The following is a 24,569-nucleotide window of genomic DNA, read 5'->3' on the forward strand; positions in this document are numbered from 1 at the left end:
CATTTTATCATGTTATTACTATTTTTCTCAATTAAGTAGCAATTTAGTTAAGCAATTTAGCTTAGGTCAAGAATTTTAACATTCAGTAAAAGCAAATCAAGATTATCCAATTCTGTTCACAGCAACTGCAAAACTGCACTACTTTTGTAACTCTTAACTTTCAGCAATAGTGATAATACTTTTAGTATCTAGCCACAGTTATTGTGACATTTACATATTGAAGGACTTTTAAATACACACATCAAAAAAAATTGATTGGGTGACAGCACAGTTAGAATATTAATTGAGGTAAAAGTCTTGTCAACCTAGTACAAACTCTAAACGCTTTAAAGGAGCCAAGCCATCCTCTTATTTATCTACAAATGTGGTACTCCACCACTGTGGTGTTGATATGCACACCAAAAATTTCTTTAACTTCGGACAAGATGTGAATTAACCTTTTAAAAACTATTTCCACATTATTATACGGGAAAGAGCAATCTTACCTTTAGTAGAATACGCTTCAGCAATCATCCGTAGCCTATATGGTGGCACTGCAGCTAGCTGCAAGTCATCAACTCCAACTCTGGCATATGTGTTCAGAGCTTCTTTGTAATCTCCTTCCACGTAGTTTAACTTGGCCATAATTAGGTTAGCTTCTTGTAAGAATTCTGGCTAGAAGGAATAGGAATAAGAAAGGGGTTTTTTCTCCTGAGAAAACACATCTAATTTTTTCTGATAATTATTTGGTCTGTTTTCTGTATATACAAACTGTAGAAACCCTCAGGATATTTCTTGTAACAGAGCAACAAACCAATAAAATTCTGTCTTCGTGTAATATTTGGGAGGCTTGCAGTAGGGGGTAAATCCACAAAATCTCACTCCGCCAAGCTACTGAAAAGCATTACCAGTCATTTTATATATTCACATATTTATATATTCACATATTTATTTACACATGCACCAGAAATACCTCCGTCAGGATCCAGCTTTGCCAGGTGACAAAACTATTTAAAGGCAGCCTATCATTACAACCCCTCCAATGATTTTTTTCTAACACCACAAGCACAGTTGAAAATAACAGAGCATCAAAACTTAATGATACATGTTCCACAGCCTATATACTTAATATGCACAATTTCAAAGTATCAGGGCAGAACAAATGTCTTGAAAAAATGATTCATGGACGAATGAAGAAAGAAAAGGAAGATAAATTAATCCTCCCACAAATCACAGGAAACAAAACCTTACAGATGACTATAAAACAAGGTCCTTTTGATCTCTCACAAGATGGACATCGATACAGAAAAGATAAGCTGATGTACTAGCTACAACAATAGTTAAGCAAAGAAGGGCCAGAATGGTTAAGAACATCAAAAGATTATGACAGAAAATCACTTTCAAGTATTAACCTCACTTTCCACCCCCGCAAACATAACTTGAGGAACCTTTCCTGAATACTTAAAAGACTATTACAGGAATTTACGAAGTATTTTGCATTTTTCTAACATTTCTATTTAATGCACTACAAAGAAAAATATATACTCCAAGAAAAACTTCCACAAAACAGGTTGTAAGTACTTCACTTAAGCACCCCAGAAGTCAATGATGGTTTGTTATTCTTCTAATGAAAGAAGACTCGAGAAATTTATCTGAACAAAAATACACAAAGACACAAAGAGCCATGAAATAGCATAGTGCTGATGATGTTCTGGGAATAGCAAAGATAATAAACCACCACACAAGCACTTTCCACATTTTTCTCCATGATCAGCAGAGTACTCCAGTCAATTTCAGCTTTTCTAATTCTTGCTCAGACTGACTTACATACCTTTAGGTTTCCTCTATCAAGTGCTGCTGTAAGATGTTTCCTGACCTCAGTCAGCTTTGGCCGGGGGACCAGTGGACTACTACCCTGTTTAAGGGCATTCTCCTTCAAAAATTGTTCTAGTTTGGACTCCCCAAGAAGAAGTTCTGCCATGTCATCTGTAAATAAAAGCAAACACATGAAATATTAGAAATCATTTTATTTCACTAACATTTCAGTGGAGGCAGCCATTGGCTGAATTTTAAATACAAACTAATCAAAACAAACACACAGTCAAGTATTCAGATTTAACACAAGTCATGTGGTACTTCGTTTTACTTTTCAATTTTTTACCTGCCTGATTCACTGTAGAATCAAGTCTCCTGTGTTCTAAGCTATAATGAATTAGAATATTAACTTGAAGTCAGTATTCTCCTCTTCTCCCTTAAAAAGCAACACTTGATTCAAAAGCCTTATGTAGCTTTCTGAATGTGACAAGATACACTTCTGATATTCACTTTACCAAAAAAAAAAAAAAAGGTGTGTGTTTCAAAAAACAACTCCTGTAGTTTCAAATATGAATACTGAGAGATATTGGATTAATTTATGCACCTAGTTTTGAGTTACATGTCCCTCAGGATGTCTTTGATCAGCACCTGTATCTTGGCTGTAAGAATGCAGATATCACTCAGACCTTGTTAAGGCTCCAGCCATCCCAAGTCTTCAGTAGAAAGTCTATTTCTCATCATTCTCCCTGTGTCTTAGGAGGCACACCATCATTTCTCAGACACGAAGGTAGAACGTAGTACCAGGCTGCCCAGCAAAGCTACCACATTTGCCAAAATTCAAGAAACTTGTCATCCTCTACCTTGCCCTTATCCAGGACCAATAAACTTACTTTTACTGAACCGTGTTGAGTAGTTCCTCTAGTGAGGACAGAGCTGTAAGTCATCACCTCACTATCTGGGACTTGAAAAGACCAGATCACATCTTGCAAACAATGTCTGAATAACCCAAATTTGAGCTAACAATTAATAAAATAGATTTTTAAAAGGGGAAAGGGAAAAAGCTAACCATTAGAAAAGCGCTCACCACCTTATAACCTTTAGCACTGTCCTTAGAGGTTATGGGAAGGGACAGAAAGACCAGGACATGCAGAACTCGTTGTCACTGTAGAGGAAAATCTTTCCCTCAGGAAGTATAAATGCATCAGCATTATCTCGCCTTCTAAGAACAGCAAATTTCAGTCTCGTGCCAGTTGGACTAGTATACGACCCACGTACAATGGCATTACACAGGAAGCTATAAGGACCAGCGCTATCCTGTAATATTTCCTATCAAGTAGAAAGACAAAAACCTAGAACTTTCTTCCTTAAAACCTCCAGCTAACTGCTGATTCTTAAACCACAATTTCTTCAACAGAGAGTTTAAGAGACCAGACAAATAGCAAAAGCATCAAGGGAGTGCTTATTTTTCCATTTATGTTTTTTATTTGGTGTTCTGGGAAAGATATCCATGGTAATCTGGACATTTATTTGTTCTCAACTACCATTCACTCATGTTTTACTGTCTAAACGCTACTGCAGAAGGGAAAGATCTCAGCATCCAGATGAAGACCAGCCATGCCACAGATGCAGCCTGGTTACCAGCCTGCTTGATTTTCTGGCTTTCAGACCATAGTTGTCAAATTCATCAACCTCAAATTTGCAGTAACAGTTCCATTCCTTTGCCCACCAAAGTTTCTCCTGATACTTCAGCTATACTCATCTCTAGATCAGACAACACCAAATAATCTGAAGTGTCACTTTCTATATGCACTTTCTTCTTTGAAGAGCACCTCTATGCCTCTTCACATGCATTTTGTTTTGCCCAAACTATGCACTTACTACTCAATTTATCCTCCCGACAACAATGCACTCTGGATACAGCTTTGATACATGCTAGCCAAAAACGTGGGTTCCGTGACAGATAAGGAAGGGGAAAACAAAGTATCTCCCTGGTGCACCATTACATTAAAGACATTTGAAAAAAAAAAACAATGACACTCGGCATCTTTCAAATACATATTAAAGGCATACAATTCCCAGTTAAAAAAAAAAAAAATTACTATGACTCAATAATACAGCTACAGTGTAACAATAAAATTTTATTACCCACTAACTGCCAAGCAAAAAAATGCTTTATTTACCTATTCAATGCTCATATGGCAAATGGCACAGTTTGACATGCATCAGTAAGTCCATCATACAATTTGCACATCCTTTAACAAAGAAGTTGATCAGTTTATAAAGTTTGACTGAAATGTTTTCATCTCAAACACCTCATGTACAGTTTAACAAAACAGATAAGAGAAGTTAAACTTGAGTTCTGACAAATATAAAGGCTCGAAGTTTGTACACTATAGTATTTTAGATACAGCTTAGGGTATATTGTATTGAAGGTTAGCTCATCTTGTTGCACACTGGAAATATAACGTTTCTGAACAGAACTAGAATGAGAAGGTTCTACGGTAAATAAGAAGTATTTTGGTAATGCACAAGAAACCCATTGTTAGCTGCAGCAGGAAACAAGTGAGTTAAAGAGGACTTCAGAACTTGGTCTATCAGGACTGAGCATACTTATGACTTGCAGAGTCTTTCCTGTGTTTTGAAAACAAGGAGGAAAAAAAAAAGTCTTTACTACAGCATGACTTTTACCCATACATTATATCAGAGTACAGTAGAAAGCAGGGAAAGGGGCCGTAGATGCTCTCCTGCATAAGCACCTGGAGGGACCAACACCAGGCTTTGAAATCCCTTGTCCACAGCCTCCGTTGCTCTACCGCCTTGTAGCAGCAGCAGCCACCAGCTCTGACAGCCATGGTCAACTGCACTCCCCTAGGAAAGGCCCAAGCCAGAGATCCCAGCTTGCCTCCCACCCGCAGCCACAGGCCGGGACTCCGGCAGGCTCAGAGCCTGCCTGAGGACTGGCCTGAGGCTGGCCAAAGGCGAACAATTACACTTGGCCCTCTGGAGAAGGGCAAGAGAGCCAGCTAGAAACATCCCCTTTTACTGCACCCAGCTCATCGTCCCGGACCACACCATTCATCTGTAATTTGCACAACTGCCATTTTTAATTTCATAGGCTCTCAAAACTCCTATCATTTGAAGATTCTTCTAATATATTACACCTGAAATTTTAAATCCTCTAAGGAAATAAAAGTAGAGAAGGACCCAGTTCATTCCCATACATTCACAATGTTATCAGTATAATTCCAGCAATTTTTGAAGCAATTTACACTAATTTTGCTACTCTCTCATTCCGTTTTCATTGTGAAGTCTGTTCAGCAAAAAATGAAAAATAAAAGACATTTCAATGTACTAAGTGAAGAAAAAGAAATAAGAAACACTTCAATATTAGGACAGGCAAGTCAGGATCATACCCAGCTGAGTTTTGAGCATTTCCACAGATTACAAAACCCCTCTGGACAATGTTTTCCAACATTGGACTGTTCTCATTGTGGAAGTTTTTTCCTTGCTATCCATTCAACATTTCCCTTGTTGCAATTTTTGTCCATTGATTCTGATACTTTCACTGTGCATTTCTGAGAAGAGGCCAGCTCCATACTCAAGGGGGGTGGGAGATGGCAGCAGTAGGATCCCCTTTTAGCCTTCCCTTTCTAAGATTTAACAAATGCAGCTCTCAACCGATTCTCTTAGGTCAGGTGCTTTTGCCCCCATGTCATCTTGGTGGCCCTCCACAGGGCTAACTCTACTATATCAATGTCTTTCTCATACTGGGGAGCCCAAACCTAGGTACAATATCCCAGATGTGGTCTCACAAGTGACAAAGAGTAGGGAATAATAATTTCTCTCAAACTGCTCACTTCTTACTAATACAGCACAGTGTACTGTCAGTCTTCATTGCCACAAAGGTTTGCTGCCAACTCACGCTCCCTTTGTTGTTCACCAGGTCCTTCAGATCCTTTTCTGCAAAGCTGCTTTTTAGCCAGTTGATCCCCAGGCTATACTGTTACAGTTATTCCTTCTCAAGTACAGGACGGTGGCATTTGCTGAACTTCATGAGTTTTGCCATTAGTCCAGTTCTCCAGCCTGTTGAGATCCCTCTAAACAGCAGTCATATACTCCCCTCCAGTTTTCCATCACCCACAAAACCACTGAGGGTGCATTCTCACTGTCTACATCACCAAGAAAAATACTAAACAGTATCGACTGCAGTATTGACCCCTGAGAGCCCCCACTTCTAATACGTCACAGATTGGATTTTTTTTTTTTTAACCTGTGATCAAACCTCTGAGCCTAGACAGTTTTCCACCTACCACCTGTCTTTTCAATTGAGCTACAAGATATACTTGTGTCCAAGGGGAACTGTGTCCAAAGTCTAGATAAAGTTGAAGCCAACAATATCCACTGTCTCCACTTTATCCATACAGTCAGTCACTTCCCATCATCAAAAGCTATCTGGTTGGTTTGTCCTTGATAAACCCATGTCAACCGATCCCAATCACCTCCTCATCCTTCCAACCAGTTTCCAGGACATGCTTCCTAACCTTTCCAGGGCTTGAGGTTAGGCTGATCAACCTGCAGTCCCTGGACCCTCCTTCTTGCAAATGGCCATATTTGCCTTCTTCCAGTCACCAGGAATCATCCTTCGCCACCAGGACCTTTAAAAAAATGACAGTGTCCTTGCAATGACATTGGTCACTTTCAGCATTCTGACATAGCCCACCTGGGTATCAGACTTGCATATGCCCCCTTTGCCCAATACAGTCGTCCTGTGTCACAGCATAATGCTTCGATTCACGAGACTTTTCCATCAAATGGAGTAATTTTCCATCAGTATCAACAGATTTTCTGCAAGCACTGATACATGTACTAAAAAGCACAAAAGGTACAGACAATTGTCACTTGCTGCAATAAAGAAAATTTTCCAAGAGAAGCAATATGCTAAAATGAGGGGTTTTTTCAGCATCTATTTTGTTACAGTTTATTTTCTGCCTGTTCTTTCTTTTTCTTCAAACAGAAGTCTTAGGGTAATTGATAAAAATCAACAGCCTCCGTAGCTTCAGTTTCAAGCTGCAAACTAAACAAGACATTAAACTGACCAAATCTAAACCTGGTATTTCAGACCAAATCCCCGTTGTTACAGCCTTATCCCAAATTCCACATTTCATTAGCAGAGCCACAGTACTGTTATAAACAAATAGTAAAGTCAGATATTATGACCAACATTACTCTGTTCAAAGATAGCTTTAGCATAGCACTCTGTAGGACTGCACTTTCTGCAACTGTTCCATCTCTCTAGAAATCAGAGAGTGTAAACTGCATGCACAGAAAAGACAGCTGGTTTTGTACACCAATGCAAGGCAGGTTAGTCTTTGGTGTAAGGAGTTTAACATGTGCTGTGTGAAAGGGTCTCGGAGATTAGAGGCCCACTGCAAACTTACAAAACTGTGCTTCAGAACATATTCACAGGATGCAATTATTTGCCTTGCAAAGAATAGGTCACTGAGGGGTCCTTTCAGCACAGGCATTTTACCAGTAATATTCAGAAGACTCCAGAGAGCATTCTGAGTACACAATTTTCGTTTATGAGCCTCTTTTTTTAAAGGTGATTAAAAAAAAGAGTGGGCCTTGAAAATAATACTTGAGGTCAGCATAGTAATGTCCTACCTGGGAGAAGAACAGTGAAGATTAATTTTGCTAATTGTATTTTTAAAGCTAAGTGGTAACTTAAAAACAAGTAAAAATATGTCAAACTGTTTACTCTAAGTTTTAAAGGATGTGCAAGTAGATACTTCCTCCCTGATCTGTACTCATCAAAACCAAAGTATTTCATTTAACAAGCAACATTCCTCTTTCCTTTTATTCAGTTTAACGCTTGGCTGAGCAAACTTCATTTCCAAAGAAGCTTGAGGAAACACAAACATCAAACATAGCAAGGAATCAAATGATACTCTAAAAGCAGTGCTTTAGTTCGGGAGCTGAAATATCATCAAGGCTGTTTGCAATGAAGAGTGAGGTCTATCATTGACATTCTTCAACACTTCAAATAGCAGAACTTCAAATGTGCCAAAGAATAAAGTATCACACATGCCTTCCCTCTCATATGCACTCCTTTAAGTAGGTCTCAAAAATTCTTCTGGCCCACACTCCTGTAACAAGCATTTCTTTAATTAAGTTAAATACAGTAGATCTGTCTTTATGGAAAGACAGGTAAAAAACACAGCTCGACTGTGCACCAGCTGCCAGAGACATTTTGTTTATACAAACTGCAAAATTGTCATGGAAGCATGTGAAACAACTAGTTAGAATGGTTACAATACATTAGCAGACATCTTGAAGAACAGGCTAGACACTAAGGAAAAAGAAAATAAACCTTGCACTGTTAGGTGTGAAAATGCATTCCCTGAGGCATGAGGATTCTTAAAACGAAGTGCTGAAACCATCCCTATTACTAAAGGGGAAAACAATCATTTTGCCTGTAACCAAAGAACAGCACTGGCACATGCAAGAGCAGCGTGTAGCCATACTCCCCTCCAGACTCCAGTTGCTCAACAGCTGCAGCACAGAAAGAGGAAGACCAGCTCTAGAAGCTCCAATTGCCACCCACTTGTGGGGCCACAGTAGAACAAGACAGGCACAGATACAGATCTAGCACTCTGCAGAAAGTTTGAAAGATTATTCCTCTCTTGTACACAGGAAAATTTCTCACACTGGGGAAAGTAAGAGGAGAGAAACAAGAAGCCACGTCTGGAAAATTTAATTTAGTCTCTCTCTCGCCCCTCCCTCATCCTCCCCCCTCCACCCTAAGATAAGTTTCTTCTCTCTGACAATGACTTGAAAAAATATTATATTATCTCTAAAGACAGGACACAAGCAAGAGCAAAGCCTTAAGTTCATGCTGGCGCATACTCTTGAAACTATCCAGACACCTTAAGATGAGAATCAAAGTAGTCTATAGCACCCAGATATTTTATTCCCATCATTGATGGAAGTTAGAGAAGCTAGTGATCCATACGCTAGCCAGGGACAGTCACGGTGCAGCAACATGCATTACACGTACTTTCCTTCAGAGTAAAGGTGGGAGAGGAGAAAACAACAGCCGCAACTTACACACCGATCCTATTAAGCATCAAAACAAAAGCTGTTCTTCTAGGTCACTCATACACAGCACAACTCACCCTTTCCCTGTACCACTGCTATATATCATGAGACACAGCACCATAAGAGAAACAGTGACTGTCAGACTGGCTTCCATCACAGAAGTGCCGCACTCGCTCAGCTGCTGGTGACTAACACTGGAAGACAACAGGTCACAGAATGCAAACCATAAAAGTTACTGCAAAGTAGGATTTTCTTATTTACCAAGTCATTCATCTACTAAGTCAGTCGGTCGCGGCCAGACATTGGCAACAAATTTTTAAATCAAATTATGACTGAGAGAGTGCTTTATTAACAAAGCATTGGCCCCAGGCATGTCAACCATTCTGTGCCAGTACGATCGGGCCTCGATGGTGCTTATGACAAAATTCCAATTACGTGGACATTTCTGAAAGAAACCATTCATGAAATCATAACTCTAGCAGAGTTTTTAATCAGTTTTAGCTATCCCTTAAGACATCCTGAAATAACGTAAGTAATGTTTGAGAAGAAATTGCTTTTCTTTTTTCTTCCAGCACAGTATGAGGGATCTAGATTATATTCTTCTGAGACACTTTTTAAAGACAGAATTAAACTGTGTAAAGCTTTTAGATACCTTGAAGTCTAGCGTTCTTTCAGCCAGTCTAAATAGATGTTTCAGAAGAAAAAAATGTTAGTAAACAGTATCAATACCATGAAAACCAGCTTCCCACTTTTAGAAAACTGACATAGTTAGGGATCAATATAAAATTCTTGATCAAAGGAAAGACTCCCTCTTATTCATCCATGTCCTGATTTCAGCTGAGATAGAGTTAATTTTCTTTATAGTGGCTGGTATGGGGCTATGTTTTGGATTTGTGCTGAAAACAGTGTTGATAATACAGAGATGTTTTAGTTGTTGCTGCACTAGCCAAGGACTTTTCAGCTTCCCATGCTCTGCCAGGTGCAGAAGAAGTTGGGAGGGGGCACAGCCAGGATAGTTGATCCCAGCTGACCCCAAGGGCTATTCCATAACACACGACGTCATGCTCAGTATATAAAGCTGGGGAAGAAGAAGGAAGGGGGGACATTTGGAGTGATGGCATTTGTCTTCCCAAGTAACCATTACATGTGACGGAGCCCTGCTGTCCTGGAGATGGCTGAACACCTGTCTGCCCATGGGAAGTAGTGAATTAATTCCTTGCTTTGCTTCGCTTGCGTGTGCAGCTTTTGCTTTACCTATTAAACTGTTTTTATCTCAACCCTCGAGTTTTCTTACTTTTGCTCTTCCGATTCTCCCCCCCATCCCACCGGGGGGGAGTGAGCGAGCGGCTGCGTGGTGCTTAGTTGCCAGCTGGGGCTAAACCACGACAATCCATTCCTCAGCTAAAGAGTTCACCACCACCAACTACTTAGTAGAGTCAGGGGATATTTGATGACTTATATCACAACTGCATTGCAGAACCATTTCCTAGCTTGCCCATCTGTTTCTGCAACATCACAGTATCACTGAAACAATCCACCTGCCTAATAGGATGTCCTCTGCCTATAATCAAAGACCAGTCTGAGCACCTTGGAACTGCAAGACAAACTGAAGGATGCTTTAGGTGAAATATCCATTTCTGTTAGCACTGAAAGCAAAAAACCCAGACACTTCTACACATGCAAGCTGTTTTCTTTCAGCTTAGAGAAAGCTTAGACACACTCATACAAAATGTCTTGAGAAGAACCTTGTGCAGACATGGCTATCCCTCTCTGCAATATGGATCAGCCCTAACCATCTTCAAAATTAGAATAAAGGCTGACATAAATACGGGGTGGGGGGAAAACCACACATGATGACATGTCTTTGCAAAATGGTGTCTAAAAATATCATGACAGCTGCTTTGCTACTTGATTTTTGACATCTGCTTTTTGAAGCAAAATTGTTACAACACTGTCGGGATCCAAAGCAGTTACGTGCAGAAAAAAAGAGAATTAAAACAGAGGATTAATCTTCATTTATCCTGGGTCAAGGATGATGAAGAATACTTATTACTATTAGCTTAAAACCACGGTCCATCTTGAATCATCCACTGAATCACATGCTAAAATACAAAATAATCAGTTTTCTGATGAATGCTACCACAACCTCCAAGCATTGGTTGAAGAACCCAGGGGTTGTTAGCAGGCTAGGTGAGAGGAATATCTAGCTCTCAATTCCTTTCTGAAAGTAAGTTTAGGGAGAAGGGGAGAGAAAGGAAAGAATGGCAACACTGCACACAGCTCAAAAAAAAAAAAGCCCTAACTGAATACAGATTGGGAGCTCTGTCTCTTGCCTGCAGAATCCCTCTCCAAGAGGTGACTTTAAAAGTTCCTTCGATTCCAGAGTACACCAAGATACATCCATAGTGAATGATGAAGTGTTCTCAACAGAACTAATGAACTTGCTACCTGTTGTTCTGTGGGGTACCAAATAGCTGCTTCGTTAAACTATTACTTTTCCTGTGGTGGTTTAACAGTCTTGGATAAAAACCAAAGCAAGACACTGAAGGCTATCTAGGCTACAACTACTATCTGTGTGGTTTCTCAAGTGTTCCTACTATTAATGCAGAAAATGTAATATTTTTTAAAACGGCCTGAAAATTATTTCTTTCAGTCGTATTTTTAACATCACAAGGAAATACTTAAAAGGTACAATACAAACAAGCCTCTCGCAGATAAAACAGTTGCTATCACCTCTGTGGCAACAACTATCAACAACCCTGCTCCTGGTATCAAGGCTCCACGCACAAGATGTTCCTCTGCAATGAAACATCCGTGTCATACTGCTGTGGTACACTGGCAAGAACACCCACGGTCCTGTGCTAACAAAGATAGTTACGCGTTATGGAGCCTCGACAGCTCAATATCTAAAGGCAGAAAGAGTATGGGGACAACCAGTGTTTTTCTCCTTATATGCCAAATGGCATAGATTAAAAGAAGTATTTTTAGTATTTCATTTCATTCTCTTCTGAATTACACAGCTGCAAGAAAAATGTGCAAGAAAAATCTCCTACCACAAAGATTTAAGCAAAGAGGCTCAGCCTCAGACTCAAGCCCTGAGGATCTGAATTTGAATAGGAAGTATTTAGGAATGGGAAATACAGAGCAAACTAGCTACAGAATCTGAGGTGACTGGCCAAACAAACTTTAATCTTTCCTTGTAAGCAAGCAGATAACAAATCTAGAAGCATGCTGTATCACTTCACCCACTTCCACCAAAATCTTCAGTATTTCAGGTAACATATTTCAGACTCTTAAAAACCGCAATCGTCCAAATGCACTGAACTTGAAAGATCACGGTTATCATTAGTACCAAATGAAGATACTGCATGAGGTGAGATCAATTAGATGAAGCATGGAGTTGTAAGAACAGAAGACGCCGATATTTCACCTGCCCTGTACTGGATTCCAGGGAGAGAAAGAACTAAAACCCTCAAGTCTTAACTCAGGACTAAGAATAAAAAAATTTTAAAAAGCAGGGGAGGAAAGGGTCAAGGGGTAAAGAGGACAAGTATGAGATTTCCAGTATCCCAGTGGGACCGTAAACTGACATGCAGGATTCCAGCAAGTCAAGACTTGCCTTGTAATCTCTTCTGGTGCTTCAAATCTTCCCAGAGGGAAACCAGCTTGGTAGTGAGAAAGGAAACTCCTCCTACTCAATCCCTAACTCTTATTCTCTCTAAAGGTAAAACTGAAGGCTCGGAGTACCTGAAGGGCTGCATGTTGCATTAGTTTGAGAGGATTTTTCCTCAGACTTCCTAAAACATGTTGGATTATCATTATGCCTAAATCAAAAAAACAAACTGAGGAATTTTTATCCAGGAGTGGGATGCAGCAAGAAGGATCCCAAAGGGGTCAATTGCTCCATAAAGTACCCAGGCAAAAACTTCAGAGTAAAGTTTCTGTAAAAACAGTGGAAGAGGAGAAAAATCTTATAGCATCCCACAGAACATTTATTAAGAAGGCCATTTTGAAAAGGAGCTTTCTTCCAGAGGATGATCTGGAAATCCTGGATCCAGAGCTGATTTCATACTCATCTGGCAGAAAGAGCATGAAACACGTGTTTTCTAACTGGGAACAAGTTGACCATACGCTTAAAACAAAGACATTTGTTTTGTTCGTGATGCATGTAACAGTCATTAAGAACATTGGCTGAACCCGAAGAGGAATATTAGCAGAAGTCTCCAAGTACCCATTCAAGTAACTCTGACCAGACGTTACTTAAAATGAATGCTAAAACTAATCTTAGATTTATACAAGGTATACATTAAGGCAAAGAAAAACAATATATGGATACAGAGATGTCACTTATGATTCCATCACTGACTACTAAGTAGCAAGAACTCACAGCATCACAGGATGGCTGAGGTTGGAAGGGACCTCTGGAGATCATCTAGTCCAACAACCCCTGCTCCAAGCAAGATCAACCAGAGCAGGTTGCCCAGGATCTTGTCCAGGTCTCTGGGGACAGTAGAATAGCTAAAGAACACACGCAGACCAATAGGCACTATTGGCAGAAAGGCTGTGGACTGATGCAGATGATAGACATGTAAAACCAGAAGCAGAAAATACAGAGTCAGCTGCTCAAAGAAACTTAATTCTACTTGGTAACACCTTTAATTATACACAATCATTCACTCCTCTGCCTCTTAAGTACACAGAGGGCATGGCACCCTTTTACTGTGCAGCTATGCAGAATCTAGGCAATTTTCCTGCTCGACAGCCAAAACTCGCTTTGAAGAAAAATATTATAGGCTTCCCAGACTATTTATGCATACACAAATTTAATTCCAAAGTACCACTACTACAGAAATTTATTTTATGGGGCACATATTAAGAAGAACAAAACTGCAGCAATTGTTTCAAATTATATTATTTTTATGGCTTTGGTTTTTTTTATATTCAAGCTCCCAAATTTTGTGAAATGTTAAGACCATCAGAACAGTAAATCATCAAGCCAGGACAGCCACAATATATCATCTAGATTATTGATAAGTTTATGTTTGAATTAAACTTGGCTCATTCAGACAAATGCAATGTAAAACCAAGAAATAATAGTGCAGGTCATACGCAAGACTGGGAAGCACAAAGTGTGGGAAACAAGATCACCATCATCTTTGGGTGTTTACCACATTGAGGGAGAATGATCAAAATTTAGCTTCTTTCCATTTATGTTTTGTTTAGGTTACAAAGAAGATCAAAGAGTGACTTGGAGAACAGGAAAAGCACATGCTGTGATAGCTAGGAATTCTTTTCAATCTTGCTTCTTGCCGTGATGTGTTTCTCAAAGGACAAACCAGTTTTCCTGTTGCTACTAACAACAACAACAAAAGCAGACTAGAGACTATTTAGATGAAAAGCAAAACCAAACTGTGTCATGGGGACAGGGGCTCTCGTCCATGCTCTACCAAACAGCTACACTACAGTACAGTGCAAATTTGACAGATGAGGACAATGGAATCCAACTTTTATTCTCCCAAGAAGGTAAAGAAAATGGTGGACAAAAATGAAGAAATAAGAGACTGAAGAGATCCTGACTCTGCCCAACTTCTTATAAATCAGGAATACTTCCTTACTCCTAAGCCTCACCATCTACAGATTTTGGTTCGCACCTTCACTCCCTGGACATCTCTCTGTATTAATCATTGATTAATTGTCAGGTCAGAAGAGGGACATTCTTCATCTATGGGATGACCCAAAGCTCAGCTGAAAGCACACAGATGAGCCTCTGCTCCCCAGAAGAGGAGATCTTGCAGTTCTCTACCATTTCCAAAAGCCAGTCACTCACAAAAACCAGCCTCTTCTCATCCTCTTCCCCGCCACTAGCTCCACCTGGGACCCCTCAAGTACATTCTTGAAAGGCAGTAGCCTACACCTGTCACTCTCAGACATGATTGTCTCAGGTACATAACCACCAGCTTTAAGGCAGAAAGCATCTTTTAGCAACTTTGCTGGTTTTTTTTCTTTTTAAATTCTATCAGCTGTTCTAAAAGCAGTAGGTACCCTACTTCTGCCTCTCCTTAAATCCAGCTCTAAAGCAATCCCATTAGAGCCTTGATTAATGCACAGAGTTTTCTCCCCATTAAGGTAAACAGACTGTAATTAAATGTAAAAAGAAAAACAGAAGTGTGGCTGGAAGCTGAGCCCAGGCAAACCTGAATTTGAAATAAGGCACATTTGAAAGATAAGCAACAACTTGTTCACATAATTAACTGCAGAAAAAATAGGGGAGGGCCTGGACGCTGTTGGTGTTTTCATATCTTGGCTGCCTTTCCAAAAGTTTTATGGAGATAAAACAAGTTCCTGGGCTCAGGTGAGCTGCATTCAGGATCTGTCTAGAGCCAAAAGTGACTTCCCACCCATTTTTTGTGAAAGCAGCACAGTTTACACCTCCTTTTGGGAAGAGGAAGGAGAAGTCTTCTGTGAAACCTGGCAACACTCCCCACCTCGGGATGAGGCATAACTGCGTACTAGGTGTCAGTTCCCCAAGGAGCTGTCTGCACCAGGGCTCCAGCACCTAACAAGCTTCTAATAAAGGGGAAGCCCTCATTCATATAGCCAAGGAAGTAACCAAAACAGAACAACAATACACAATTTCAGATTAAATGCTTAAACAGGGAACTTAACAGCGGAAGAGTAGCATTTGCCAAAGACTGTAACACACAAGTCCTCTTTTATTTCCTCCTTTCCTTCAGTACAGCTTAAACATTCAGAATCTACTTTCATTATCAAGGAAACAACTCCTAAATATCTGTTAGGGTCAGATCCTGATCCTCTCCTCTTTTCCAGACAATACAAACACATATTTCAAAGTCCTTCCTTTGCTTTATCGCCCTTTACATGTTACACATCAGAAACATCAGCTGTAGAGCAGCTGTATCAAAACTCGAGTTGTTGATTAATCATTGTTAATATGCCATCTCTACAGAATACTAATATGGGTGACAAACTTAGTAACAGAGTGTTTAAGTGCAGCTTTCTTCCTACTGCAATATTACACATTTTACAGATTTCTTATGTGATAATTCCACAGGCAGTGATCAAGATAATTCTAAGGACAGAATGAATGATTTGACAAAATATTTGATTCCAGCCTTAAGATTTATAGCTCTATCTCCACAGGCCAGTCTATTCCGTGAACTGAATGAACCAAGATCCTGTTGGAAAACAACAGCATACACACTATAAAGCTGTAGCAAAATCTGTAAAAAGGAGATTTAAAATTACTTCACAACTATATTAAAAAAACCCACCATCTTTCATGCATTTCCTTGTGTTGAAGGTAATATGAGATTATAGTGAAGGATTTCTGTTTATGCATACACATTTTGAGTGGAATCATACCACACACATCATCAGTGGGGTGGGAACTTGCAGAAACTCATGCAACATCTCCGGAAGCATCAGAGCAACTGATAACATCTCTGATCAGAGCAGCTTACTAATAACTGCCACTATGCATTCTGCCACCCATTTGCTGACACCAGGGAAATGCCTAGATTCAGCACTTTGCCTCCGGAGCCTGGAGCAGAGATCAAATGCCCTCCAATGATTAAAGGTCTTGCTACCAACAAGCATAGCACCGTTAGCCGGACATCCTCACTCCCTCCAATTTATCTCAACATCCTGCCACTTTGCTTTTTACAAAGTTCTTGTCTTCAGTCGTTCCTTATCAGATCACCAATTAAATCGTGTTCAGTGCAGAGAAAACTGCAGAGAACTTAACCATCAAATTCTAAAATCTGATTATTTACAAGACAGATTTGCGAGGAGGGGGAATGGCCCAGATTTGGCAGAGAAGGAGCATGGCCCACATTTGGCATGGTTGAGGACCTTCTGCCCCCTTCTCTACTACCATGCAAATCAAATTCAAACTAAAGTGGTATCAATGAGTCTGAGTTTATTCTATAGGGAAGTAAGTTCATTAGCAAAGTTAATGCTAACCTTTAGCCCTTGAAGTTAGGTTAAAGGAACCTACAGCAGCTATAATACAGACATATACCAGTATATATACACTGATAAGTCAGGCTACCATTTCTTCTTATAACTTCACCAAAAGGGTTGTGAAGCATTGGACCAGGCTGCCCAGGGAAGTGGTTGAGTCACCATCCCTGGAGGTATTTAAAAGAGGTGTAGATGTGGCACTTAGGGACACGGTTTAGTGGTGGACTTGGCAGTGTCAGGTTAATGGCTGGACTTGATGATCTTAAAGGTCTTTTCCAACCTAAACGATTCTATAATTCTATGATTTTAAACAAAGCAACAGAGTGCAATCAACCCAACATTAATATGTGAGATGTCTAATTTCTAAAATAATTACATTCATAATATATGGAAGTATCCTTATACATGTAAGCAGCTATTACCTCCAAATACCCAGAAGTACTTAGTTCATTCCACTCAGACCAATTACATGCTTCCTCACAGTGGGAGAAGAAGAAAGTTCCCCTCGGCATTGCCCTTCACTGGCTGCTGCCACTGTTCATTTCCCACCAGCTGTTATACTACTCTTCAGACCCCTGTGGGAGGCAAATCAGCTCAGTAAATCAGCAGAAACTAACTCCAGAAAGAGGAGCACAGAGTTTTCTGCTGGCCCAGCACAGTAAGTCCCACCTCTGGTGTTCACCAACACAAGTGAGAGGCCAGGAACATGTAACCAGGAGAAACTGCGTAGAGAAGGAGCAGCTTGAATAAAGGTAGGAAGAAAGAGCTCCTCCACACAATAGCAGCAAGGTGTTAGACCAGCTTGGTTACTTGTGAAATCATACTGACTATGCTAGCATTTTCTCTTTCAGATGACAAGTCAGTTGGAATACAAACAGCAGATCTACATAATCACTTACACTGTTGTAACACCCCTGGCTATCTGAAGAAACAAAGCTGTCAGTCAAAAATAAGACAACACATCTTAGTACTGTCACCATCTTTGGTCTTCATTCAGAAAAATGTGTGTCCTTAGTACACTTGTTCTGTAAATGTGATAGCAAACGCAACAGAAGGAAAACAAAAAAAAGATAACAAAAGAAGAGAAAGCTTCATTTCCACTTTTGTGGAAATGCAAAAAGGCATGTTGCATCACAGCCTGCAAACTTTTCTTGTAGAGATGTTGATCTCTTTGGAAAGCTTTGCATATATACATTGCATTACAAGCTGTATGTATAAAAACCAAACAAATTTAATAAACACCTTCTAAGTAGGGCATGACTCCTAAGAGGTTTAGAAATCCCTGGTTTACTCTGAGGATAAGCTTTAACCATACATCTGAAGTTTTGTATTTCACAAGGGAGCAAAACAAATGAAAACTGATAAGATGTTTCTATTTTTACGTCCTACTTGTATCCAGATAAAGAAGCAGCATAGAAAGTGACAAACAAAAAATAGACATCTAAAATACTTCCTGATGCTTTGGTTTTGCTACTCTGTTCCTAACTCCTCTGTGCTCCCTTATTCTGCAAGGCTAAATGTGAGGAAAGATATAATAAGAAACTATAGAAACAAGTTGTTGAAAGGAAAGGTAGGCAGAGCAAAGACCACACACAAATGAAAACAATAACAAACGGAAATGGGATAGTAATGGTAATAAGAAATTCAATTGCTAAGAAAGCAGTGTGTTAAAGGGCTGGTATACTTCCAGCAGCAAATACTTGATACCTGTAGGTAACGTTCTATTTTCATGGCAATGTCACAATGCTCTTGGTAGCGTATAGATCCGCAAACTTCCAGGGCATGCATTCTCTCCCCACAGTAATGCAATATTTCACACCAGCTAAGGTTTCTACAGAACTACATCATTCTACCTCACTTGAACTATAAAAATTCGCCTCCTCAGTGCTTTTCCAGACAGAGCCATACATCTCACTGAACTTGAGCAAGGTCATGTTCCAATTGCAGCAACAATGAATGGCCGGAAATACCTGTGGAAATTCATGGATCCTTTATTTTATCCATACAGCTTGCCACTGAACTGACCTAAGGTTTCCTTACTGTGTTTCCAAAGGAAGGAAAAAAAAACATTAGAGCATTGATGTCCTGAGAATGCTCTGAGCAGTCACAACCTTCGTACTGTAGCTGCTTCCTTCGAGAAGCTACTGTTTCATCAAAAATTCATGATGGACTTGCAATCGGCTTTGAAATGTGATTGCTAGCTTCCACAATTATCATTCAAACACCACAAAATTCCAGGCACCCTGAGAATCCCAATTCCCAAAGCTATGAATGACATGATACTCTCATTAAAACTGTTGCAGAGAGGTTTCAAAACACAATCCTCATAAACCTGAACACTTCAATAAAATACATGAGTCAGCTCTAAGACCAACATGTTATGATAAACTTACTGAAAAAGAATCATCACTGGTATTTCATGTCTTATTTTTCAGTATTTCAGAAGAGCAACTTTACAGATATCTTAAAAAAAGAAAAGCTTTTAATGAAAAAAAACCAATGGGGATTTCAAATATATGTGATCATTAACATCAAAGTGTTATAGTCATCACTAGTTATTTTGGGGACTGCTACAATGAACTTAGAGAATCTTGGAGAAAATCTGCCTCTTACGGCACGTTGCATTTCATTCACACAACTGTGGTTTTGATGACAACCAAGTTTTCCAAGACAAAGTTGCACATGGTTCTCTTACAGATTAAGGCTTTTATTAAAAAAAGTACCCCATTCAGACTGGCTTAAAATAGAAAAGAATCATATAACCAATGCTTCCCAATTCTGGGCGCACTTTAAAATACATTCTCATTAATTTCAGATATTCAACATTTACTATTTTACCTCTTCCAATAATCTGTGAACAAGTCATTTTGTACTTGGAGCTTTTGCTAACTCTCACGACCATGCTTCACCACCATGCTGTTGATTTGCAATGTTAGACAAATTCAACAAACAGAAACAATATTTCTTCAGATCATTTTCTTAGAAGGAACCTTTTTCAGTTAGTTAAACTGAACACTCACAAAGTTTCATTAGTGAAAACTGCTTTAGGATTTTATTTCTAACAACCTGGGGTTTGTCTCGGTTCCATTTGAGTAGTGATACTCAGGATGTGAACACTTGAGGACAGCACCTTTCTTGCAACCAAACAGCCTACAGACTAGCCAAGGACCACATCTTTGTGAACCCCAGAGTAGCATGATGATTTCTATGCCAGCTGCTACAGTTTTTGTAAATCCTGCTGTACTGGGGTGGCCCCTGTGGGAAGAGGCCAGGGGCTGCCCTGTCCCAGGCCCAGCTGGCTCCAGCAGACCCACAGCAAGACCCAGCTGAGCCCCTCAGCCAAGCTGGCAGCAGCTCTGTGAAAGCGTATTTAAGAAAGGGCAGAAAATGCCACAGAGAGGAGGAGGGACCAAAAGGAGTGAGAAACAGCAAAGGGAACACCAAGGTCAGAGAAGGAGGGGGAGGAAGTGCTCCAGGTGCCGGAGCAGATATCCACAGCCTGGGAAGGACCCAAGCTGGAGCAGGTGGATATGCCCTGAAGGAACTGCGGCACATGGAGAGCCTGTGCCAGAGCAGATTTTTTTCCTGAAGGACTGCAGCCAGCGAGGAGCCCACGCCAGAGCAGAGGAATGACGCGAGAAGGAAGGAGCAGCAGAAAGAAACCACCTCGCACCCTCTGTAACCCCTCTGCCTCCCGCGCCATGCGGGCAGGGGCACAGGAGTCTGGGGCGCAGGAGTGAAGTTGAGCCTGGGAAGGGGGAGAGGAAAAGCGTTGCTTTCGTGTCTTTCTGTTCCTTACTGTCTGAATCTATTTTAACTGGCAACAAGTTAAATTAATTTTCCCCCAGTCAAGCCTGTTTTGCCTGCGACAGTAATTAGTAAGTGATCTCCCTGTCTTTATCTCAAGCTATGAGTCTTCTCATCCTATTTTCTGCCCCCGCCCCACCAAGGAAGGGGAGAGACTGAGCTGGATGGGCATTGCTGTTAGCCAAGGCTAACCCACCACACCTGCACATAACAGTTTTGACCCAATCTTTTATGGGAGTGCTGATGAAGCAAGAGCTCAAACAGAGATTTGTGTTACATGGCATGAATCTTATTACTGTTGCTGAGTCCTGGTTCTGAAGGAGAGAAATGTAATACAAACTGGATAAGTGCCTGACAATTCTGAGTTAGGTTAAAGACCCTTCTTTCATCTAGCTATCCTTTGTGAAAAACAATGCCAGTCACAGGCTTAACACAGTGCACACGTTTTCCATGATCCAACTTGTGACTATTACTTCTAGAATAGCAAAGGCAGTGACCAATCCATTAACATTTCTCTTCCCTCTTTATCTTAAACTCTCCCGTCCTCTCTTTTTCTTCTCCCTTCTTTTTCCTTCTCTCGTGCTTTTAAATCATTCCTGTGACATTGTTACACATTCAGCCAAAAACCAGATCTTTGGTTATCCACTCCCTAGCTGATTTGTAAAACTGAACATTACTACAGAAGGAAGCAGTGAAGTCCTGAGTACTTTTTCTTGCCCGGTTTTTGCCCTTAATTGCTTCAGATTAACTAACAAGAGGGCCTAACTAACAACAGGCCCATGCATCAGAGCGCCTTTCAGCTCCTACCCGTCTTCACGGGTGGAACAGAGGCACTGCCTCTCCTTCGTAGGCTCACTACCTCATAACCTTGGCCTGCAACCTGTTAGGTACACCAGGATCTAGAGCACAAACTTACAGTTTTAGACGCTCTCAACAGCAGGAGCATGTATTTCATTAAATAAATTACTCTCTTCCTGTCTTACTCCACTAAAAACAGAGAGTCCCTTACGATCACTTAGCTTACTGACTGTTGGTGTTCTCAGTTAGCTAGAACTTGGAAGCTGTGGACATTGATTTAACCATTCCTGTGCAGTCAGAAAGACAAAATCTACATATGATACTTTCGCACGTTTTAAGATCAGGAAATGCTCCAATAATTTGTATTTTGACTGGTACAGAATCTAGAAGATACCATAATAGGAAAATCACTGAAGTGTAAAGTTATGCAGACTGCGTAATCTTCTCTGATATGCTTCAGTTAGGTAAAAAGTGCCCAGGTCAGAGACATTTAAGTCACACTGTCAATAACATCTGCCTAGCTCTCCCTACCTGTCCAAAGTACCTTAGTACATCTTAAAACTATGAAGGATCATTCTTTTCAACCAGACAGCCAAAAAACATTTGCCTTTGCCTCAACTGATCTCTAACTAGTCCATAGTCTATAATCCAGTGAAGCATGTCCTTAAACTAAACATACCTTCCACCTTTTCACCTGTGTTTATTTTTAGTTAGTATAATACCAGTGTGTTTCAGAATCATCATCCAATTGTTTTTAAGGCCGATGCATGTAAGGTTCTCTACTACCCATCCATCTATTCTTAAATTCTCTCCCTTCTCCTTACTTTGATTCAGACTTTTGCTCTTTTATTTTTATTTCTATAGACCTGAATCATGCAGTCGTCTTCTCTGCCTAAACGTGCAAAGCTATCGCTGCCTTCGCAACGCACTCCCAGTGACGCCAACCTTATGCCTCATCCTCTCTATATGCTAACTTATCACCACTGAATTCACCCCAAGTTCTGTCTCTGCAGACTTGATTTCTCTCTTAAAATACCTCCAGGTCCACCTCATGCAGATGAGCGAGCCCAGAGAGGCAGACCCTATCCCCATGTCTTTTCTCACACACAGAATGAAGGCATCCATGCCAAAGAGAACTTCCCTGCATCCCCCTTGTTCTTTAGGCACTTCCAAAGCTCAGAAGGAAGCACTGCTTTTCATCTCCTTCAGCTAAACGTTTAAAAGTTTGTGATGTAAGAAATAAGGGATCAAGCAAACCATTCAGAGTTTTTATAAGAAAATAAATGAAGTGGCACTATATTGCTGAGGTGTGTTTTTAAGTAGAAGGACGGAAGCCTTCATACGACAGGCTGTGTACAGCTACTCCGGCTGTGCACAGAAGGCAGAAGGTCATTTAGGGCTCCGTGCTCACTGTCAGCGTGTGCGCCCGCAGAACTGCAACGCCCGTGATAAGCCATCAGACCGCTCAGCAGTTCAGGACGCCAATCCACAGGGCCCCGCTGCCGGCGAGACGAAACGCGGCCTCCCTGGGACTTCAGAGGGGTGCTCAAGCGGGGCTGACCGCCCCAGCTCTCCGCCCCGGGGCGATTTCCGAGGCGCCGGCACGCCGGGCTCAGGCCGCCAGCGGCACCCGCCTCCCCGCCGCCCCCCTCGGGCTCCTGCTCCGCGGGGCCGCGCCGGCCGGGCCGCCGCGACCCGCTCCCCGCCCCTCCAGCGGCCCCCCGCTCCCCGCCGCCTCCCCGGGCACCGCGGGGCGGCCCGCAGGCCCCTCACGCCGGCCCGCCCGGCTGCACCTGCCGGGCCCGGCGTCCGGGAGCCCCGCCGGCCGCCCCCTGCTTCCCGCGGGCCCTCCGCCGCGGCCTGCCGCCTCCCGCCCTGCGCCGCCCGGCCCCGCACCGTTAGCGATGAGCTTGGCCGAGAGCTGCTTGACGAGCTCGGGGATCCGCTCCCACTGGCACTCCGAGCGGCACCGCTCGATCTCCGTCTCCAGCCGCGAGCCCGCCTTCTTGGTGGCCATGGCCGGGCCGGGCCGATGGGCCCCGGCGGGGGAAGGGGCCGGGGCGGCAGGAGCGGGCGGGAAGGAGGAGGCGGGGAAAGCGCGGCGGCGGCGACGGCACCGGGCGCCTGGGCGGCGGCGGCGGCAGCGGCGGCGGCTGGAGCGGCGGAACTCGGGGGCTGCGGCCCGCGCCGCGCTGGCGGCCGAGCGGCGGCAGCAGCGCCACCTGCCGGGCAGCGGCGGGCAGCGCGGCGCGGGGCGGGGCCGGGCCGGGCCGGGCCGGGGCGGCCCGGGGAGCGCGGCTGCGGGGCGGCCGTGGGCAGCTGCCCGCCTCCCTCCGCGCCGGCGAGGGCCGGGGCGCTGCCCGGGCTGGCCTGGCCCCCAGAGGAGAGGGAGGGAGGGAGGCTGCCTAACCAGGGAGCGGCGCTGCTGAAGGCGCCGCTGGTAGCAGGGCCGGTGCAGCCGGGCTCCTGCGGCCACCGGCAGGAACTGCTCCTTTAAAACGATTTGCCCAATTACACATGGAAAAAAAAATGGAAGACTCATCTAATCTCATTCTTCCACAGGCTAATGATGAAGGTGCACCATCTCCACGTCTGCTGTACTTTTCCACTTCTACAAAATGTAACACAAAACTGGTTCCTGCCCGCTAATGGTCGCCTCTTCCCCCACCTTGAAACCACCCATCCACGCTCGCTCTAGGGTTTTATTCCATTTAAAGGCGTTCTCCTTTTTGGCTTCACCATCCGCATACCTCACACCACGCTTTCCCTGCGGCCTCACTTAGCTGACAGACTCTCGCACATCTTGTCCCATAGAAGGGTGGCCCCGAGCGTGGCCCACCAGCTCAGTGCTCGCTTGCTCCTTAGTTAAACAGCGGAGGGTAGAGCAGCGCCTCTATAACAAAGATCTGCACTGTACATAGATTATGCCCTATGTTTTGAGAACATGAATGCATTTCCAACATTTGGGTGGAATAAAAATACTAGCTGAAACAATTGCAATAAATACTGTGTATTTCTGTCAAACGCTACGTCACACATACGTGACACACCAGTTCCACAAACTTATATACACCTCAATAAACAACTGC

At 42.2% G+C, this 24,569-nt stretch overlaps 1 protein-coding gene across 3 annotated transcripts in view; it reads right to left on the reverse strand.

The window, feature by feature from the left end:
* The window catches only part of TTC7B (tetratricopeptide repeat domain 7B), a 148,820-nt gene extending 125,132 nt beyond the window's left edge, over positions 1-23,688 (reverse strand). For all 3 annotated transcript variants that reach the window (XM_075503433.1, XM_075503432.1, XM_075503431.1), the window contains exons 1-3: positions 23,377-23,688; positions 1,811-1,965; positions 486-654 (exon numbers count right to left, since the gene is read on the reverse strand). In XM_075503433.1, the coding sequence (XP_075359548.1) occupies positions 486-654; positions 1,811-1,965; positions 23,377-23,497 (445 nt within the window). In that variant the 5' untranslated portion in view covers positions 23,498-23,688. The remainder of the gene's footprint in view (positions 1-485; positions 655-1,810; positions 1,966-23,376) is intronic.
* Between the last annotated feature and the right edge of the window lie 881 nt (positions 23,689-24,569).

Source organism: Mycteria americana, chromosome 5, assembly GCF_035582795.1.
Source record: "Mycteria americana isolate JAX WOST 10 ecotype Jacksonville Zoo and Gardens chromosome 5, USCA_MyAme_1.0, whole genome shotgun sequence".
Lineage (NCBI taxonomy): Eukaryota > Metazoa > Chordata > Aves > Ciconiiformes > Ciconiidae > Mycteria > Mycteria americana.